Source organism: Sphaeramia orbicularis, chromosome 7 (genome assembly GCF_902148855.1).
Source record: "Sphaeramia orbicularis chromosome 7, fSphaOr1.1, whole genome shotgun sequence".
In the NCBI taxonomy this organism is placed as follows: Eukaryota; Metazoa; Chordata; class Actinopteri; order Kurtiformes; family Apogonidae; genus Sphaeramia; species Sphaeramia orbicularis.
This window is the reverse complement of record NC_043963.1, coordinates 44612249-44632577: the sequence shown is the minus strand read 5'-3', so window position 1 is coordinate 44632577 and position 20329 is coordinate 44612249. Positions and strand designations below refer to the sequence as shown.

General features: G+C 38.7%; 1 protein-coding gene across 3 annotated transcripts in view; it reads left to right on the top strand.

Moving 5' to 3' along the window:
- The window catches only part of hdac7a (histone deacetylase 7a), a 95723-nt gene that overhangs the window by 46245 nt on the left and 29149 nt on the right, over positions 1-20329 (top strand). For 2 of the 3 annotated variants that reach the window (XM_030139771.1, XM_030139772.1), the window contains exons 3-5: positions 19004-19194; positions 19295-19385; positions 20025-20145. In XM_030139771.1, the coding sequence (XP_029995631.1) occupies positions 19004-19194; positions 19295-19385; positions 20025-20145 (403 nt within the window). Of the gene's footprint in view, positions 1-10636; positions 10851-19003; positions 19195-19294; positions 19386-20024; positions 20146-20329 lie in introns of those variants that run through there. The other variant, XM_030139773.1, reaches the window with a different exon arrangement.

Sequence of the window (20329 nt, the reverse complement as noted above, 5' to 3'; positions counted from 1 at the left end):
GCGAGTGCACATTTGGACTTTATACATCTGTTAATTGTGTGTTTTCCTCGTAGTATTTTGCCGTGAAACATACTGAGAGACTGTGTGTACGGTGGAGTGGCCTGAGGGAACAGTGTCCTTAACGTTTTATTAGTGTGTCAAATCAATTCATGTTGCATTAACCTTTGAGCTGAAGGCTCCTTGCTGTGGTCAGCTGGGTTACTGGGTTGGGGTTGGTCTCAAGCCACAGTTTGTGTCCCTTTAACTACCAGTCTCTCTCTCTTTCTCTCTCATGCACATAGACACACTTAATCCTGTTGAAATTCATTGAAGTCGATGGGATTATTGTTCTAAGGCTTTATTCCAGTGGCATTTTGGGGAAAAACATTTCATTTTCACCTCTGTCCCACCCACTGCTCCAGAACCAGAAGCTGTGGATGCAAAAAAAAAAAAAAAAAAGCCCCCAGTCATCTGTGTTTTGGGATTTGGTTTTATTAAGAAACCACTTTACATTTATTCTGGATCATAGCATGAGCTCAAGGCTCAAAAGCTGCTAGAAAGAGATGCTAAGGCTGATATCTTCCAGTGTTTTTTTAGTCTTGAAGCTGCAGATTCTTCTTGCAAACACCTCAAACCAGTCTGACCAAAACCATCCTATGTAAAGGAAAGATGTCTCTTCGACGCAAGCATATATTTATAGTAATTCGTCTGTGAGGAGTTAAAGTTCTGATTGACGCCACAAGAGATTGATACTTGATATCTGATAAAAGCCATTGTCTGTCCTTATCACAGTTTTACAAACCAGACTCTTCGCTGTATTTCGATATTGTCTGACCTAAACCGCAGCAGAGAGTAATGGACGGCTCACATTCACTCCAGATCAACAGGGCGACTGACACTGACCTGGGATCAGATAGCACTGTTGTTGTGGAGCTCTGATGTAACAGGATCCCCCTCTCATCTGGTTGGACTCCTGACTTAACATCTGACTGCCTGAGCGTATGTGTGTGACCGATGAATGGTCTCCAGTGACGTTTACAGCTCCGGGCTCATTCCACTAACTGTGTGAAATGGAGGATGAGACACACAATGGATGTTTATTTAATGTGTGTCTGAGTTTGTGTCTGTGAGTGTTCGCACACATCAGGGTGATGCATGTGTGTTTGTCCTAAACATCCTTGTGAACATTCACCCTGAATGAGCAGAAAACAACAACGTCACTAAATGTATATGTTACATACACTGTGTTTTTGCCCTAAACATAAACAGTACAGTTGAGAGGGATGTTTCAGTGTGTGGTGTGGGACTTTAAAAGAACCCTTTACACACAGTCTATAGCATTTATGAATGAAGAGATCTAAAAACAAGTCTTAAGTCATATATTTTATTGACTTGAGTATTTATATAATGTCAAATGTACACAAAGTATCGATTGGCTCTGTTTCATTGTTGAATTTCATTTATTGCCGTGTCAACGGCCATGACCAAATAGTAATGCCTATATTAAGCTAACATTAATATTTAATGCTATGTGAAACTATTTCAACAGAAAAATGTTTTTTTTAAAAATCTGTGACGTGAAACATACTGATCTGTTTTAATCTGTTCCATCTTAGTGAAATGCTCCAAGTGACTAACTTTAGTTGCACAGTGTAGCGATATGTTGAGGGTTTTTATTTCAAAGGTTACTTACAAAAGGTGGCTCTGCAATGTGGGGCAATTGACAATGTTCACCATTTTTTTGATTGTTATCTATAGTAGCAGAAAATACACACTGGGTGTTTCAAATGGAAAAAAAAATGTCATAAAAAGGCAAAGGGCGACCTGCTCTTCCTTCCCCCATGAGCCTTATTTTTGAAAAGAAAACATTAATTGTGGTTGATGGCTGCAGATAACATTCTTCAATCCTGTTTGAGTAATGCCACTATCTAAATATTGCTTTAACTTTTTAAAATATTATTTACAAGTCAAAAAAGTCACAGATTGTGTCACAGGTAATTAAGGCTGGGCCATAAAACAATAATGATATATATATCACAAAATAACTTTTCGTCAATAGAAATATGACACATGCTCGATACAGTTTTTGTCCATGTTTTGGCAGACATAAGAACAGCCAATCATAATTAAGTAGCGCCGCACCGAACCAATCACGCTAGAGCCACGTCAAGTTAGGTTGATGCACACAGCACAGGCGTAAGAGCAGCCGCAGCGCACACACTAATGTTTGGGCTGCAGTGGGAAGTACTGAGTGTTCCCTCAGGAGAATATGTGATCGAGAACTCAGGTGACCGGGTTACTGGAAAGTAGGGTTCGGCATAGAAGCTGGGAGTTGGACTTTCAAAGCATGTTTCATCTTTTGAGTAACGGAAAATTTAACCTTGACAAAAATAGTGATTTGATTTATATTACGATACATATCGATATTGTCTGATATGAAAAAAATATTGTGATGTGATTTTTTTCCGTATCACCCAGCCCTACAGATAATGCAGTAACATGTAGTTTTGTGTTAAATGGCCCAGTGGACTGCATCCCTATTCACCAACACCAAAATGACCTTAAAGCATTGAACACAATCACTACAGTTTGGTCATGATGATGCTACTCTCAACAGATAGTTTAGAGAAAAGATTATTGGTGTCACTGCTGCAACTTTTTGGGTGTGTAGTTTCTCCATTTTCATAAATTCACACTATAACACTTTTATAACAGGTTTACGACTGACTGACTTTATTGACTTGTAAAATAAATGCTGGCAGGATTCACAGGAATAAAAAAAATGCTCATCTCATTCCATAAACTATAACAAAGGTTTTTTTCTGAAATAAAGGAGTAAATGAAAGGGGAGGACTTCACCTCTACATTACACCTCTACATGTTAAGCTTCAGTGTTGCTGCAAAGGGTGATTTCACTTAGTGTGTCACTTAAACTAATTTAATCCTTAACAAGAAAACAGGAAATATTAGAGAGTATCAAACAAATAAAGTGTTGGTGGAAGGATGTTCCTGTCTCTCCAGATTTATTTTGCCAACTTGTGGGTAAATGTTTACCCACAGTGGAAACCACTGGTTTAAGTTTTTGGAGCAGCATTATTACTATTAGTAGCTGCTCATTCTAAGTGGAGTTGTGGGTGTGTTTGTGTGTGTGTTTGTGTATGTGTGTGTGTGTGTGTTCATCCCTGACCAGAGTGCAGAGCATGTGCAGGAATGTTAATGTCTTCTTCCTTTGTTGTCTGTGCAGACAGCAGAGTGTGACTGTGCATATTCATGAAGCTGGCTTCTTGGAACATGTTAACATTTAACAAGTAAGAACGAATACTGGAAACCGAGGAGAAACTGGAACGAAGCAAAAAAATACAAATCTGAAGATGAATTGTTGTGAAATTGTCATGCATTTGTTAAAGCTCTTTCTGACACGACAGAGAAGTTCAAACCATTGAACTGAAGGTGATTTGGAAACTCTCTTACGCACTTACTTTATGCAGTCGACAAAATATTCAGATTTAGTTGATTTTAGTTTAACTCTGAACCTCATTTTAACACAACCCTCTAATTTTGCTGAGTTACATCACATTGTCTCGTGTCTGCAGGAAGTTGAGGGTTCAGCAGGATCAGAATATATCAGCTGCAGCTCTTATCAGTAAAAAAGAAGCCTCTGCTGCTGACTGTAGCTACTAGTCATTATGTCAGTCAGCAAGTACCAGGGTTTTCATCACCGATAGCCAACAAGATCAGTCAGTTGATCTGAAATCATCTCCTCACTGGCAGTAAAGAACAGACCTCTTTTGTTAGTGTTTACTTGTGCTTATTTGCGATTGCGTATTGTGGGTTGTAAATGATAAAGGTGCATATCTGTGTCATGGTGTGTTATGACAGATAAAGGGGGAGATCCCTTTGAGGGAACTGCTGTGCTGAGTGGCTTTATCTGTGTTGGGAAATGTGGAGAATGTGTTTGATGTTGATGAAGAGCAGGAGTGATGAAAGAAAGGAAGCTTGGACAAAGGACAGCGTTAAATTATCAGCAGGAGTTTCCTTACCTCACTAAGATTTGTAGAGTACTACTGTATCCTGAGGCTCTGCAGGATTAGTCTGGAATCTGTGAGTGTTAAACCTGATTTTCCAGGAGTTGACTTAGAAGATTTCTCTAATTTAAAGTTGTATTTATTGAATGAGAAGAAGTTACCTCCTATTGAACTGGGAGACTCCTGGTATAATCAGTCTGATTTATCTGTGCACAGTCTGATACTCCTCTATACAGATGGATTGGAACAGTTTCATGATACTGTACTTTGCTAAAGGCAATTTCACAGGATCAGATACTAAAATAAAAGGGATATGGTTGACCTAAAATACTCTTTATTTTACCTGCAAGTGATAGGGCTGTGTATTGGCAATAACACAAACAAAATATTACTATGATAAAAGTTTTTATATCAGTCGAAATCAGTAATTATCACAATACATGTCAAAACATTTTCATGTTAAAATGGTTGAGTTTCAGCCCTGTTTTGTCATATTACATGAACAATAAATCAGTCATAATGATACATTTTTTGGTGACATCAAAGCAAACTAGGGCTGTAACTAATGATTTTTTCATTAGTCGACTAGTCATTGATTACTGTAACGACTAATCAACTCGTCAGATTATGAACTGCAAAAAAAAAGGCTCTTATTTATATTTATTGCAGCATAAAATAAATTTTCTTTCCCTTAACAAGAACATTTGGTGCAAAAAATGTAGAATGCATAACAAAGCTTGTTAAACAAACATTCAATTAAATATTCAACGAATATTGCAATAATAAAATACTTTTTTTCTCCCTTAAACAAAAGTGTATTTTGTGCATAACAGTTACAGTGCCCAACAAAGTTTGTGAAGCAAACAACTAGATACTTAAGAGTTGCAGTCGGCAATAAAACATTTTTTTTTCTTAAACGACTACTACCAAAACAACTACTAAATTAGCCATCATCGACTAAATTAGTTTAGTTTGTCAGCTAGTCATTGCAGCTGTCAAACATATTTAGGTAAGCAAAACAAAAAAAATATTTTCTGAAGTGAAACTGTCAACAAAATAATCTGTAAAGACATAAGGAGTTAAACTATACAAAGTATAATCTAAAGATACTATGTGCATAAAAATGTGCAGTTTAAGTCTAGCAGTCAGTGGTCAAAAGAAAGATGGATCCCAACTATTCCAACTAGTGTGGGGTTTATACAGAACACTCAATGAACCAGAGTTTATCATCTTAGAATCCTAGACATAAACTTGAAGTTTAAAGTGATTTCAGTGCTTTTGAGAATCAGTGCAGTTTCACAGTTTAATATACGACATTCAACAGTGTGAAGAGTCCCTCAATGTGAAAAACAGGACGATTTGCGGGGTATTACAGACAGAATACATGTGTGTCCACCAGCCCATCTCTGGATTCCTTCAGCTGTAGAATGTCTGTTTGTAACTGATGATGACCTTTGACCTCCCTGTGCAGAACGGCATCAAAAGAAAGAATTTATCCCACAGGGAACAGTAAAGTGTCAGATGTTCACAACTTGATGCTTTGAACTCACTTTCCTAAAATAATCCTAAAAGACGAATTTTGCAGTGTTTAAAGTGAATGTGGCATGCAACTAATATATGCTTGGACACTTTTCCTTTGTTGTGATTCATGCAGAAAACTGGGACTGTCAAAGAGGTCACTTCTGTAACTGTTAGAGAACACACTGCCCACTACTCCTGTTTGTTCCAAATGAGCCAGAAATCTAATATATCACATTTAACTTTGCTGTAGAGTTTACTCCTGGAACAAACCTGCAGCCTGTCCACAGATACAGATGAACTAAGTAGTGTGTGTATATGCCTTTATACTGTGCAATGCTCAGTAGAATACATTCATATAAAGAAAAGAGTCTGAGATGCAGCACTGATGTCAGTCCAGTTATGAAAGACCTGTTTGCTGCGTCTGTTGTCTGTGCTGCAGATTCAGAAATCACTGTCATTTGTCATAGAGGACAGTACACCTGGTGTCAAACAGGCTTTCACAGTTCATCTGCGAGTGTATGTGGGTGTAATGAATGACTTGCTCTAAAGTTTCAAGCTTCAGGCGAGTTGCAACACTGACTCGAGTGAAAGATGACAGGGACTCATGGAATGTTTGTATGAATGTAGGTTTATGTAGCGTGCTGGTTATGTAAATGGGTGTATTATGGGTATGCATGCCTCAAGGAATCCCTAAGCATCTGTTTAGTTAAAGAAGAGTAGCTTGTAACCGCTAACATAAATTCCATTTGTCATACTCACGCTTTGACCATTCATAAAGAGGTAAAAAGTGTAAACCTGTATCTTTCCTGGGTCATGAACTTTTTACCCTTGATTTATTGAAGAGTGGGCTAGGACTCATATACAAATATCTAAAATATACCTAATGCCAGTAGATGGTAAATGTAAGATTTAGACTTTTGAACTAGAATTAGTATCACCAACTAAAAGTATTTTATACATTTTGGTGAGCATTTTATACTAGTGATGTTCCGATCTGGATTTTTTTGCTTCCAATCCAATTTTTTAATGATTAGTTTTGCCAATCCGATCCTTTTTATTATGAACTTTTGATTTAAATTTGGAATCAATATTTATAGGTTATTATGCTATTATTTTACTTGACATCACAGTTGGGCTGAATGTGGAACCTGAACTAAAACAAGAATGACCCCTTTGATTCCTAATAACATTAGTATAATTTTTACACTTTCCAAATTCATACTGTCGGACAAATTAAAACCTAAGGCATGGGGGGGTGGGTGCTTTGCATGCCGTACGTACCTCACAATGAGTACGCACAGACCATACGACCGTACAAAGTGAAAATAAAACTTGAGACACTTTACTAATTCCTCTAAGTCTCCCACTGTTGTGCAGCTCATTTTCCTTTTCCCTACCTTCGGAGAACTTTTACCTGGGGGGGCAGGATGTTTCTTTAAGAGGGCATTGCCCCCTCTTGCCCCCTTTAGAACCGGGCCCGGATTGGCCCGATCTCATGACTAAATCCGATCTTCTAAAAAATGCCAGATCGAGAACCAATACCGATCTTTAGATCAGATCGGGACATCCCTATTTTATACTATTATCGTTAACAAGACTCATGGAGGGAGATGAAGACATGTAATGTAGTTCATCACCTGGAATTAAACAGGAGACGTTATGGTTCAGTGCAGTTAACACCTCAGGTTACCCATGCATTTACTGTTTTAGAATCAATATCTTGACGAAAAATGTAGATTTTAGTGCACAAAGTTAATCTCTATAACCATGAACTTATGCATCATTACCTCTGCCAAGGAGGTTAGGTTTTTGCCAGCGCTGGTTTGTCTGTCTGTCTGTCCGTGGGCAAGATAACTCAAAAAGTTACGGACGGATTTGGATGAAAATTTCAGGACATGTTGATACTGGCACAAGGAACAAATGATTAAATGTTGGTGGTGATTTGGGGGGGGGCACTGATCTGCATTTGGCAGAGGTCTGCGCTGTCCGAGTGCTTTTCTAGTTTAGTTTTACTTTGTTTAAATAAAACAAAGGAAATAACCTGTATAATGACTTCTGTACAGCCAAATTTCTGCAGAAACATGTTGTCCACTCTCTAGCAGCTATTATAAATTATTGTGGGAAATGTATGTTTTTAGAGAAATAAACAAGTGACGAGGGGTGACATGGTGGTGCAGTGGATGGCGCACCACCATGGAAGGTCCTGGGTTTGATTCCAACCAGCGACCTTTCTGTGTGGAGTTTGCATGTTCTCCCTGTGTTTGCGTGGCTTCTCTCCGGGTACTCTGGCTTCCTTCCATCATCCAAACACATGCACTAGTAGGTTAATTGGTTAATCTAAAGTGCCCAAAGGTGTGGATGTGATTGGTTGTTCGTCTCTATATGTCGGCCCTTTTAATGAAGTGGTGACTCATCCAGGCTATACCCTGCCTTCACTCCAGTATCCCCCATGGCCCTAGTGAAGATAAAGCTGGCTCAGAAGTTGAATGAACAAGTGATGAGTTGAAGAGCTAAACAATAGCATCTGGACTAGGGATGCACAGATATACAGGGTGTCCCATAAGTCTCCATACATAGGAGACATAATACATATGGTTCTAACATGTATTTCTTTATATTTCTTCTTTATAGTTCTTCAGCAGTGGAGGACACGCATTGAAATGTGTTCCCGACAAAATGGCAGTCATATAGAGCATATTATATAAATAAAAATGGTTTATGTCAAGAAACGTTTATTTTTCCTATGTATGGAGACTTCTGGGACACCCTGTGTTATGTGAACACCAGTGTTTAGGGTTGATCGTCTATACTGAGAAGATGTCTTTGTGTCCCTGGCACATTAAGTGAAGAAACGCAGTATAACAAGCACAAAATAACATTATCATCTGCTATTAGTTAAGCTGTTATTCTCATACATCAGAGAGTAGGATTTCACAATCATCGCATCCCTAATCAGAGCGTGGATTCTGCAGTGATCCACCAGAAACATGTCTGGTGTCCTAATGTAACCTTCTATAGATGGAAACACCAGTAATGGTAGTTTTTACACTTGAGGACAGCAACACACACTGCCATTTACACTTGAACACTCAAGTATGCACCAACAAAACAGCATCATAAATATAGAAACACTCTGACGACAGTTGTAGGCAATAGGACCTACACACAAACACACACTCATAGGGACACACACGTATACAAACCACAGTCTGGCCAGCTGGTTTAGGAAGACGAGAGGGTTTGAATGGGAGTGACAGCTGTGGATTCCTCAGGATGAAGGAGGAATGGACAGATAGGAGATAGAGGGAGAGGAGGAGTGTGTTCCAGTGAGAGGCAGAGAGTTACAGCAGAACTGCACAGAAAACAGACAATGACAGCATACCAAGTGGCAGACTTTCTTTTTAGAGTTTAATTTCTAATAAAACAAAGAAAACCACATAGAATATTATAAAACAGATTAATGCTGACTGTTCATTTAATGCAGTCAGCCTTACAAGATTTGTGTCTTTACAAAACACACTACCTTTAAGACATGTCTAAGCTCAGTTATTATTTAATCAAGTCAAAGGATCAGTGACAATGTTCTTTTGTGAAATTCATACAGTGCTCTTTAAGTATTAATGTTCCTCCCTCCCAGAGTTTACTGCATGTGATCCCAACGGTCAGTACCACACTCTATTCATAGAGATCCTGTGTTGCACAAGGCTGATTTAGCAACTCAGATTTTTTTTGTTTTTTAGCAAATGCACCATCACATCCCACACATTCTGTATGAAGTGATCCTAATAACTATAATGAAGAGCGTCTGCACAAACCAGATGACGCCTTTTGCATGAATCTCAACTTTAAAAAAAAAACCTGTGGTTCACAAACTATTATAACTAAAGTGATCCAAGAAGAATACATATATTTTGAAGTTAATGCTTTGAACAAAAGCTGCACCAGCTGAACCGACAAAGAAAACAAACAGCACCACCTACAGAATCTCAAATGTCAATGAGTAGACAGTCCACAGGGATGGATGTGTCGGTACAATCACCTGACAATCCCACTGACACAACACTTCCCCTCAGCTAAAGTAAGCATATGCTTTGTCAAAGTAGTGACAGTCAGCAAAAATGACCTGTGCAGGGGAATCACATCTTGTTCATTGTAAAAGTACAATGCTTTCTTTTGGTGTCTGTGACTTGAAGTTACTCAGTCCCACAACAGAGCAGAACAAGTGAAACACAACCTAACTGGATGGTGAATGGTTTACTTAGTAGTTTTCCAAGTTTCTGTAATGGGTGTGTTTGTTCTGAAGTTTGTGTTCAGAACATTAGCGTGCTGCCTTCAGGGCCACTGTTAGTCATTAATCTGAGTTGTTAATGGATATTAAGTCTTTTCACTAAAGCTGAACACAGACATAATCTGAACAGTGATTTTAATGAGTGAGAGAAAGGCCATGACAATAAGAGACACAACCTCCCCGTGGAGCCAGAGGGAGATGGTTGTTTTGGTGTAATAGTCGAAGCATGTATTCTAATGGGAGTCTTCAGTGCCACAGGGCTCAAGGGCACTACGGCAGCAACGTCACAACAACAACAGGGGGAGGAGAGGGGAGGAAATGGGAGTCTAAACTCAGCTCTTAAACAGGAAGCCACCCTGGTTCTCTCATTGTTGTGTTTTTATAGACACGACTTCCTGCTGGTCTGACTGCCCCCCCTTGTTACCATGGTTACAATCCTTGTTTATGGGGTGGGTTTTAAAGTCAAAAGCTGCTGGTCATCACTGGCCAAAGGGTGACAATTAAACACTGAGTTATTTTTGTTTATTTAGTTGTGCAGCAGGATTCTTACCAGAGATGAATGATCAGAGTTAGTACAGATCTTGTTTGGCATCTTTGTTCTGTTTTATGAGACAGCTCTTCTCCTTCTGCACGTGTTTGCTTTTAGACTTCCATTTAATTCCTGGCAGCAACTGAACAAAGTGAAAATCACCAGATACAGCTTTTTTTTTTTTTCTTTTTTTTTCTCCTGCCTGTACGTATGTCGTAAAAACACCTATTTGCTCCCCTACAAGGTGCTACTACTGTGTGAATGAAATGGTGAAATCAACAGTTTGGCGTCAGACAGCATCAACAAACAGAGGCACAGATAGAGAGAGAAAGAGAAGGAGGAGGAGAAGAAAGAGAAGGAGTTAAAGAAAAGAGGATGTGGCCGACAGTAAAAGATGACTGGAGGGGAGTGGAGAGCTCTGTCTAATTATAGATCCTGCTGTGAGCTGGCTGAGGCAGAAGTGCTACTGGGGTTTTCACATAGCCGGATATTTACAAGACAAACACGGGTATGTGCCTTTGACTTCATTTATCATTTGCTCCAACTGCCTGCGTGTTATGTTTATGCTTATTTGGTGCTTTTTTTTCCTCTTTAATGTACCTTGTAAGAGGAGAAACCTGTTGTGTCAAACTCCTGCTGTGGTGTGCATTAGTGAGTGAAACAAGGTGCGATAGCTGATCCCCACCGATCGAGTGGAGCTTAGACGGAAAGAGGCAAAGAAATAAAAACAGAGAGAGATTTTCTGTGTGGCGGTAAATAATTCTCCGCGTTGAACTCGGTCTGTGGTACTCTTCCTGCAGCGCTAATGCTTGTACACATGTTTTAACAGCAGTAACACAATACAGGAGATGTAGTTGCTGTTTGAGATGTGTGTATATGTGGGTGAATGGTCCTGCTGACCCAACAGACAGCAGTCCTGGATGTTTATGGAAACTCGCTGAGGACTTAGGAAACTGGACCCATGCTGCATTATACATCAGCCGTCCTCTGTTACTGTCACACAAACAAGCACACGCACACCTACCCACAATGTGTCTGTCACATGCATGCACATCACTGCTTTTGTGGCTCGACTTTGTGTCTGAAATATATCGTTCCATCTGAAACATTTACTCAATCCACATCAGAAATGAAAAGGGTTAGAGATGGGGGAAAAAAACAACAACAATAGGGACTAAACCTTTAGCATCGACTTAGCTTTGCATGACAGGACACATAGTTGTTTTATTATGTTTTGGGTTTTTTTATGGACCTTTGAGTCTGAAATAAAGATTGATTGATTGCTTGAAATTGCCAGTATAATATATTAATAATAAGGTGTATATTTCAGATCCTGTTCTTGATAAATCTCTGTATACCGTAAGTCATTAAAATTGCACACAACAGATGAGTCAACTACATAGAGGAAGGCTTAAAATGCACTTTCAGCACTAAGTACAGCTCTTGTTCTTCTAAATCAGGAAGTGAAAAATAGTAAGTGGCAGTTAATTCACTAAATTACACATGCAAAGCTTGTGGCCCTTTACATTAAACACAGCACAGAAATAATAAGGCTGGTAATTGACAATGTATTTGTCAATCAACGAGCAAATCTAAAAAAGGAAACTGTAACCGCATAGGGACATCGATTTACAGATATGAAGCAAAACACGTTTGCTAAAACTACTTTTGCAGTGTATCTTGATAGCTGACTATTTCATTCCCAGCCCAGAAATTCCTGATGTTTTCTTTTATATAATCAGTCCTGTCCACTTGCTTAAGAAAAGAAAAGCCAGACTTGAACCTGCAGCTTTGACCCAGCGTTTGTTTGCTTTAGATGAAATGGAAACTGTTTTCTTTGGCACAGAACTGGGGAGACATACTGTAAACTTGGATCAGTGATGCTTTGGAACAGCTCCTTATGCGCCTACACACACGTTTAGTGGTTTAAAGAGCCTCAAGTGTCATTTTTGAATTGGCATTACCAGGAAACCCATGCATTTCTGCAGCTTATTTATTGCAGGTGTGAGAGAGATAAGAAATAATACTGTACTGTCTAGAAACTTTTCAGTGCACACATATAAACCACTGTGATGCTGATACAGGAATTGGGGTATAATTTTATATCTTGGTGACGATATATAGTATGACAATGTTTTTATTATGCTGAAAATTTGATTAAGAAGCTGTGATTTTGAAGCTTCCACATAAACAATTTCTGTCAGGTTTACTGACCTCTGTGTTTGTTTCTGTTGTTTTTGCACTTTTCATTCCTGCACCAGTGGAAAGTAAAGAATGCAAAGTGCCTAAAGGAAAAAAAATAGTGTTGTTATTGATGCAACAGTATAAACAATAATGCATAATATCGTTAGGCTCATAGCATAATTGCCTAATTCCAACACAAATGGACAAAAGTATAGGGACATGTCATGTCTACAGCTGTAAGATGTCCTGTTCATGCTGATATGAGATATAAACATCAATATTAATTATCAATATTATATTTATCACAATATAAAACTATATTATGACATTTGCGATTATTGTTTTATTTCCCAGACCCCTGTTAGAAAAACACCCACCTGAATTCAATGTGTCCTTTTATCCATTTGTGTATGAGTTAGACAATTATGTTGTGAGGCTAACAATATGTAATAATGTACATTTTTACCCTGCTTCCCAAAGGGGAGGCAAGGGGTATAGTTTTTGGTTCGGTTTGTTTGTTAACACTTAAGTAGTAAAACTATTGGTTGAATTCATATCAAATTGGGTTTATAGATTGCCAGTGACCCAGAATAGTTTTCATTGCATTTTGAGAAAGGTAGGTCAAAGTTCAAATTTTTTAAGAATTTAAAAAATTTCCCATTTACTTATAATGGGCGAAATACGTGCCAGGGGCGGGGTTTGTTGTGTCTTGCACCTCTTGTTATCATTTACATGTCATCATTTCACATCCCAATGGGCATATACCATATGATATGTTGAATCGTACTGTCTCCTCATACCAGGATTATTATTAAAATGTTCAGGGGCTCTCCCCACCACATGCACATGGAATGATGTCACATGACTTTGTGCGCTCAAATTCCATGAAACCAACACCTCAGTGGAGTAAATAAATGCATCCTTCCTGCTCTTTGCTGTTTAATACCATGGTTTCTACATCTTGATTCCATGTATTGTAGATAATCATCTGCAGTGTTTTCAACTTATCAGAAGTAGTGCACGTTTACCGTATTGTGATACTGTGATTGTAATCGTACTGTATTGTGAGCTACTCTGAAATTCCCAGGCCCAGATTTTTTTCTTCTTTTTCTCTTCCTTTCAGTCCCTCTGCTTTTTAAATCCACTCTTCTTCACCTAATCTCCTCCCAATTTGTCATTCTTCTAATAACTTCGGGTACTTTTATTTTTATTTTCCCACCGTTAATGGTCGTGACTTGCCTTCAAACCCTTTTCCCTTCCTCTAACAGACATAGAATATCTTTATCTACTGAAAGTACAGTATGTGTCACTTGTAAAAGCTTTAGTGTGATTTAGAAACAGCCATGCAGACAGTACAGTCACAACAGAAGAAGGTGTAGTTATATTTGGACAGATGACAAAACACAGAGGTGGTGTCTGCTCATGTGGATGTTGTATTTGTATAAAGCCCCAATAAATGTGTGTCTTTTACTACTGGTACCTGTAATGTTGCTGAAGATTACTGAATAATAACTGTCCTTTTATGTGTTCTGAACCATCATCACCTTATTTTTGGTGTCTTTGTTCCTTGGCTGTAACCCTTATCCGTTTAGTTTCCCCGCAGAGTTTATCTTCTCATGTTTTTTTCTGTTAGCATATGTCTGCTCTATGACATGACAGTCAGTCAGTCAGTAAGACATAAAGAAAGACAGCAAGACAGAGGTAGACAGGCAGAGCACTTCATACATCCTGGTCTTACCTGTCGAACCAGTCCTGACTAAGAACATCATGTTGAAAATAAAAGACAATACAAAGAGGAGGAGCTGACGGATTACTTAAATGCAGGACAGGGGATGGACTCTGTCTACATTTACACACATGTGCCAATTATTACACCTGCTATTTTATTGTGTGCAGAAAATACAAGCGTAATCTCTTTAGTCCGTCAGATAAGTCACCACATTCCCAACGGCCTGTTACCAGACTCAGACTGGTTTCTATGTTAATCACACAGAGATGACTAGCACACACTTCATTCTGTGACATCATGTAAAAAATAGCACATTTTTGGTGTTTTGACTACATTCTTTTTTCATTTTTACTAAAACCCACACCCTTAAACACTCCAAAACAAACTATTACAGACTATTCCAACAACTTGTTTCCTGGAAGCTTTGTTCTCATGATGTGGACATGTTGCTTATATGTTCAGTATCTGCATGTGTGGGTGTGTTTTTTTGTTTTTTTTTACCGTTGTCCGTTCTATAATGGCTTTATTTACACAAGAATACGGTGCTGCTTAAATAAAAATCAACACAGAATCTCAGCTGCAGGGTCAAGATTTGTTTTTCTTGTACAACATGCAGCTGTAATGACCTGTAACATAATCGCATTCTTTAAGAGAAGTAAAAACATTAAAGCCTCATATTACTTGGAAAGCTTGAAAACGGAAAGACTGGAGGGATTAAATGCGGTCGCAGAGGTCTAGAGACTAAACCACTACACTGTTTGTAGACTTAAAGTCATGTTGGCAACATGGCATGTATGTTATTATCACTTATTTTACTATTCAGAGGCACACGTAGCCACTCAGTGGGTAACGGAGCGGCCAGTGGTTATAGAGATTTTTCTATTTCTTTAATTAACAAACTGTCACTAAAGAATAAAAGTGGTTTCTTTTATGGGTTTTTCTTATTTTTTTATTGGTGATGTCAGGGCAGAGACCTTCTCACCCTCGTTTGCATCCTTTTCATACCGAGTAACCGTCATAGCGTCCTCAGGTTGGAGGTGTATGATGGGAGCCAAATGGGTCGGTTGGTGTTATTTAGGTGAAAAAGGTCAGTATAATTATATAAAGCCAGCTCCATAGTTGCTCCTTTTGTTATTTCCTTTTTAAGTTTAAATACCAACACAAGCATGTTTTGAGTCCTGCTCATTTTGTTCTGTTTGTCCTGCATGATGTGAGTTTAGTTCAGTCCTGACATATCAATATAATTTGTGATAAATAACTATTACTTTTGTAATCCATTAATGTATTTTTTATTTTTCTTCAACTCAATTACAATGATTATTTGAATAGGTGTAAAAAAATATTAAAAATGTGAAAAGACGTCTGAAAATGATAAACCTCTCTAATACCAGCTGCAACAACATCCACAAAAAGTATAAAAGTAAAAGGATATGTAGAAAAATACCCATATAAAAATAACAACAAAAGCAACAGTATAAAAAAATATATAAAAATAACTATAGATATAAACAGCAAATAAGTCAAAGGACATCTACAAACAATGTCACCACAGTCTACACACATTTGTATCCACTTAAACGACTTAAGATAGAACTACGAACACTGAAAAATAAAGCCAGATATTTTTAAAGTTGTGTGAAGCTTGGTTCCAGTTCCAATGTAGAAAAATCAACATATAGACATTTTCTGCCTTTTTGTCCTCGTCTTTCCTGAGCGACGCTCCATGTTGTGTGTGTTGATCTTGGCGTTATGTGCGTCACAATAAGCGTCCATGTCAAACACAACAGTAGAACCAATGTTTAGCAGCAGCGAAATTAAGTAAACAAAGACTGGACTCAGGAATATTGTAATCTTTTTTTTTTTTAAGCCGATTCAAGTAGATTAATTGTTTCTGCTCTAAAGCTAATCTCACTGTCATCACCAAATAGCGGGAATGCAAACAGAATGATTGATCCACATAGTCTTTTGACAGTGCTGTACTTTTGTTAATATTATCCTTTATTACTCTTATTTCCTGTACATTACATACACTAACATTTTCTGTTCATCTTAGCAACAAGTGGAAACTGGAAGTGACATCATTGCATCCCGTCACAAGTGTATGAGTGTATATGTGGTTTCCCTGTAAAAACAAAAGGCCCTGTGTAGGTAAATGTTGGACCAGTGCGTGTTTTGCTATTTATAACCCATGGGAGGTAGGGAATGAGAGAGACGTTGGTGTTCCCGACTCTGTGTATCTGTGTGTACTGTAGCAGCCTTTGTTTCCTTGTATAAGCATGTTCTCCTCTCCTTTTCCACAGAATAATAGCCTTGTTATTTCTTGCAGTCATTACTGAGAATGTGTGTGTGCGTGTGTGTCTGTGTGTGTCTGTGTGTGTGTGTGTGTGTGTGTGTGTGTGTGTGTGCGTGTTAGCGGAGGGATCTCTGTTATTCCAGCCATGGTCGGCATTTAAGCCGTCTCTGCAAACATACGTCCTAATATGGAGGAATATTGTCAGTACACACACACACACACATACTGCTGTCACATTAACCCAAACATGTTAATGAGTGTCTGTAAGTACGTGTGTGAAACAACAGCATTGACGAATTTGTTTTAGTGTATGTACGTGGTTCCCTTTGACCCATTTCCAGTGCGGCTGTTGGCGTCGGTCCAGTCGTCTGCATGAATGACATTTTCTTCACACGCTGCAGTCTGACATCTGAGCAGCAGGAACAGCAGTATTAAGATGATGTCTCACTAAGTTATTTCAAGACGTGCGTGTGTGTGTGTGTGTGTGAAGCTGGAGTTCTAGCGCAAGGCAGGTTTGTGCAATAGTTGTTTGCTCAAGCCTGTCTTATGAGTACAGGTGTGTATGAGTGTGCTGCATGTGAAAATATGCAAATTCTTTTTATGTGCGAGTCCAAGTGTTTTCAGCGTTTACATATTGATGACTGTGCATCTGGGTTTATTTAAGTGTAAATTATATGCATCTGTAGGTGATTGTGTGGCAGCTGTGTTCGTCTTTATGCATATGTGGAGTCTTCTCTGCATTTCTGACCGTGTTTGTGTATGCATTTGTTTGAGCATACATCAATTCATCTCATGCGCGATAGTATGCATTCTGTGTGTGTATGTGTGTGTGTTTATGTCACTTAGACAGAAATCACCGCCAGCCTTTTCCCAAGCTGTTCCTTTCCTGGATCCTGTTTTTAGCGCCGGATGAGGCAATCTTTCCCATTGACTCAGCCATGCAATGCAAATAGCCCCAACAGCATGCAAAGAGCATGGAAATGTGTGTGTCTGTGTGTGTGAGAGATGGACAACGATTGGAATACACAAAGAGGTTTGTTGTTGTGCATGGCTGAGATATAAGAAACATATATATTGTTAACAGGAGGTGCACTTTTGATTTATTTTTAAACATTATCAGCAGTTTTTCTTTGATGTTTTTTTTTTATCTTCAAAAGACCCAAACATCCAGTAGCAACCAAAATCATCTACTGGCCTTTAATGTTTAATACCTGTTGATCCACTAATCCTATCAATCCATGTAAATAATTGGTGTAAAAAACCAGTTTGTCATCTTTTCATGGTCATCAGATATGACCCACTTGGATGTTCAGAGGCTCCGTAGTGAACATGGAAACACTGTCGTCTTCTACAACATTGATTCACCAGTAAAACCCAAGGAGTTTGATGAATGACAGTGGATGGAGACAGTCTTTTTTCACATTCAGTTATTGATATCTTTGCTGAAAAAGTAACTTTTTCTTCAGTTTTCTCTTTCTAACACTCACCTTTAATCTGAGCTTTTATGAACAACATGATCAGTGAATTAAATATAGGAAAATACCTGATGTTGTGGATAATACCGGATATAGCCGAGTAGAGGCTTTAATATGTCATGAAGCTGAAGCAGCAACGACAAGTTAAGTTATGCTTGATAAATGGCAGTGGATGGAGACACCTGTTTTTGCATTCAATTATTGACAAAAGTCACTCTTTCTTCCATTTTCTCTGTTTCTGATATAATAACCCTGGACTTTGATCTGACCTTTTATGAACATCTACATGATCAGTAATTAATAATAGGAAAATACCTGATTTCACTGAAAAAATGCAAAATAAAGAGGACAATATTATAATAAATGGTAATAAGTCACGAAAGAAAGGTTAGATAGAGAGAAAAATTAATTTGGGAACCTCCACAAAGTAGCACTGCATCTTTATGGGTTCATTCTGTTTCCTTCTATGGTTCTGTTCTATGTTGTGGAGCAGTTTGACTTTTCTTTCTTGGTATTTTTGTCCAACCATATTTTCACACACAGTTGGGAAACAAGCTCTTGTGTTTACGAGAGTAAACTTTGCTGCCATATGTCATAATTTGAGGTGTCTTGTATGGAGGTTTTGTAGCAATTTCAGATATTAAGAAGTCATTTAAGTACACCAATAAGAATGTTTTTGCACAGAGGGCTTATCCAGTACTATAACAATATTTCTATCCTTAGCTCTGTATTTATAGTCGTTTCTCGCAGAGTGTTGAAAAATGGTCCTATTTTTGCTGTGAGGTTTGTGGTACTCCACCATCTGTTATGAAAGCGTCAGTTTAGTATATTCTTCAGTTTTTCTCCAAACAATGATTTACCTGTGTTTGCGTGCACTTGCCACCTTTTAAGTACCGTTTCTGCGCTGTGTTGTGTAAATACTCTCTTTGTTGGAGTGAAAGTACTGACTTGTCTCCTCCTTTCTCCGTCTCTGTTCCCAGATTCGGCGGTGGCTGTGCCATTGCCGTGCACCACCTTGTTTCCCATGGACCTCCGGGTGGGAGAGCGGGGGGTGCGCCCTGGATCGGACACGGCGCTCCTCACCCCCCTGCACCCACCGTTACTCCTCAGCCCGTTCTCCCATCAGCCCCGCACCTCCTTCTCCCAACAGCAACTGCACCAGCAAATCCGGGTAGGCCGAAATAAAAACCAAGCATTCATTTATTTAATTAAAATCGGCTCGTTGTTGGCTTCGTATATGTCATAATTGAATTTTGTATGTGGGAGTTCAGTTTAACATGGAGCAGAGGAGGAGAGAGCAGGAGCAGCACAAGAAACAGCAGGAGTTGCAGCAGCTAAAACACAAAGACAAGAGTCAACAGAGTGAGTCCATTCACGTGAACACACTTATTTACACAAACACACACACATTTTAACCTGCAACAACAGAAACATGCTACTACACGTTTCAGTTTGCAGCTGAACCTGTAATCTTTTTTTTTTTTTTTTTTTTTTTTTCACCCGCTGTATTCATGTATTGAAAAAATAATTATGCTCATGAGTTCTAATCATGGCCAAGGTGGAAAGTCCCTGTAAGAGATCTTATTTATCTGTATTGAACGCTGTAACCACAGAGCTAAATATAACCTGACAAGTGCAGCTACAACAGTGGAGATAAATATAGCTTTGGCTCTGGGCTCATAAAGTCACTGGGTCAATATTGACTTAATCATTCCCAGCACCTCCTGTCACCTTTGTGTTCACATGTTTTACAGACAAATACTGACCTGCACACGGATCACACACTAAACCACAGGCACTCTCATGCATGTATAGCACGCATTTATTTTCCACAACTTTACTTGGTATTGTTCTACTTGTCTTTGTGCTGTATGCTTAGTATTAATAAATAACCATTAATGCCATTCTGCTTTTATGTAGGCCTTTTCCTTTTTGCAGCCTTTTATCAGTTTGTGAAGCCATCTGTGATTTTGATTGGGTATCGGTTTGGTTGTTTGACAGGTGCGGTGGCCAGCTCTCTGGTCAAACAGAAACTCCAGGAGGTTATTTTGAATAAGCAGAAACAGGCAGCGCTGGAGAGAACAAACTCCAATACTTTGTCCACCTCAACCATGGCATACAGGTATCTGCTAAAAAGAAAATATACTAAAATGTGGAATGTTCATACACATGACAGTCAATAGACATTCAAAGTGGAATGAGAACAGCTGAAGGAAGATAGAATTTACTGTTAACAAAAGGGGATACAGTTTGCCATCAAAGCCATCGTATGAATTAGAAAACTCCCTCAGAGCCCAGACGTTGGT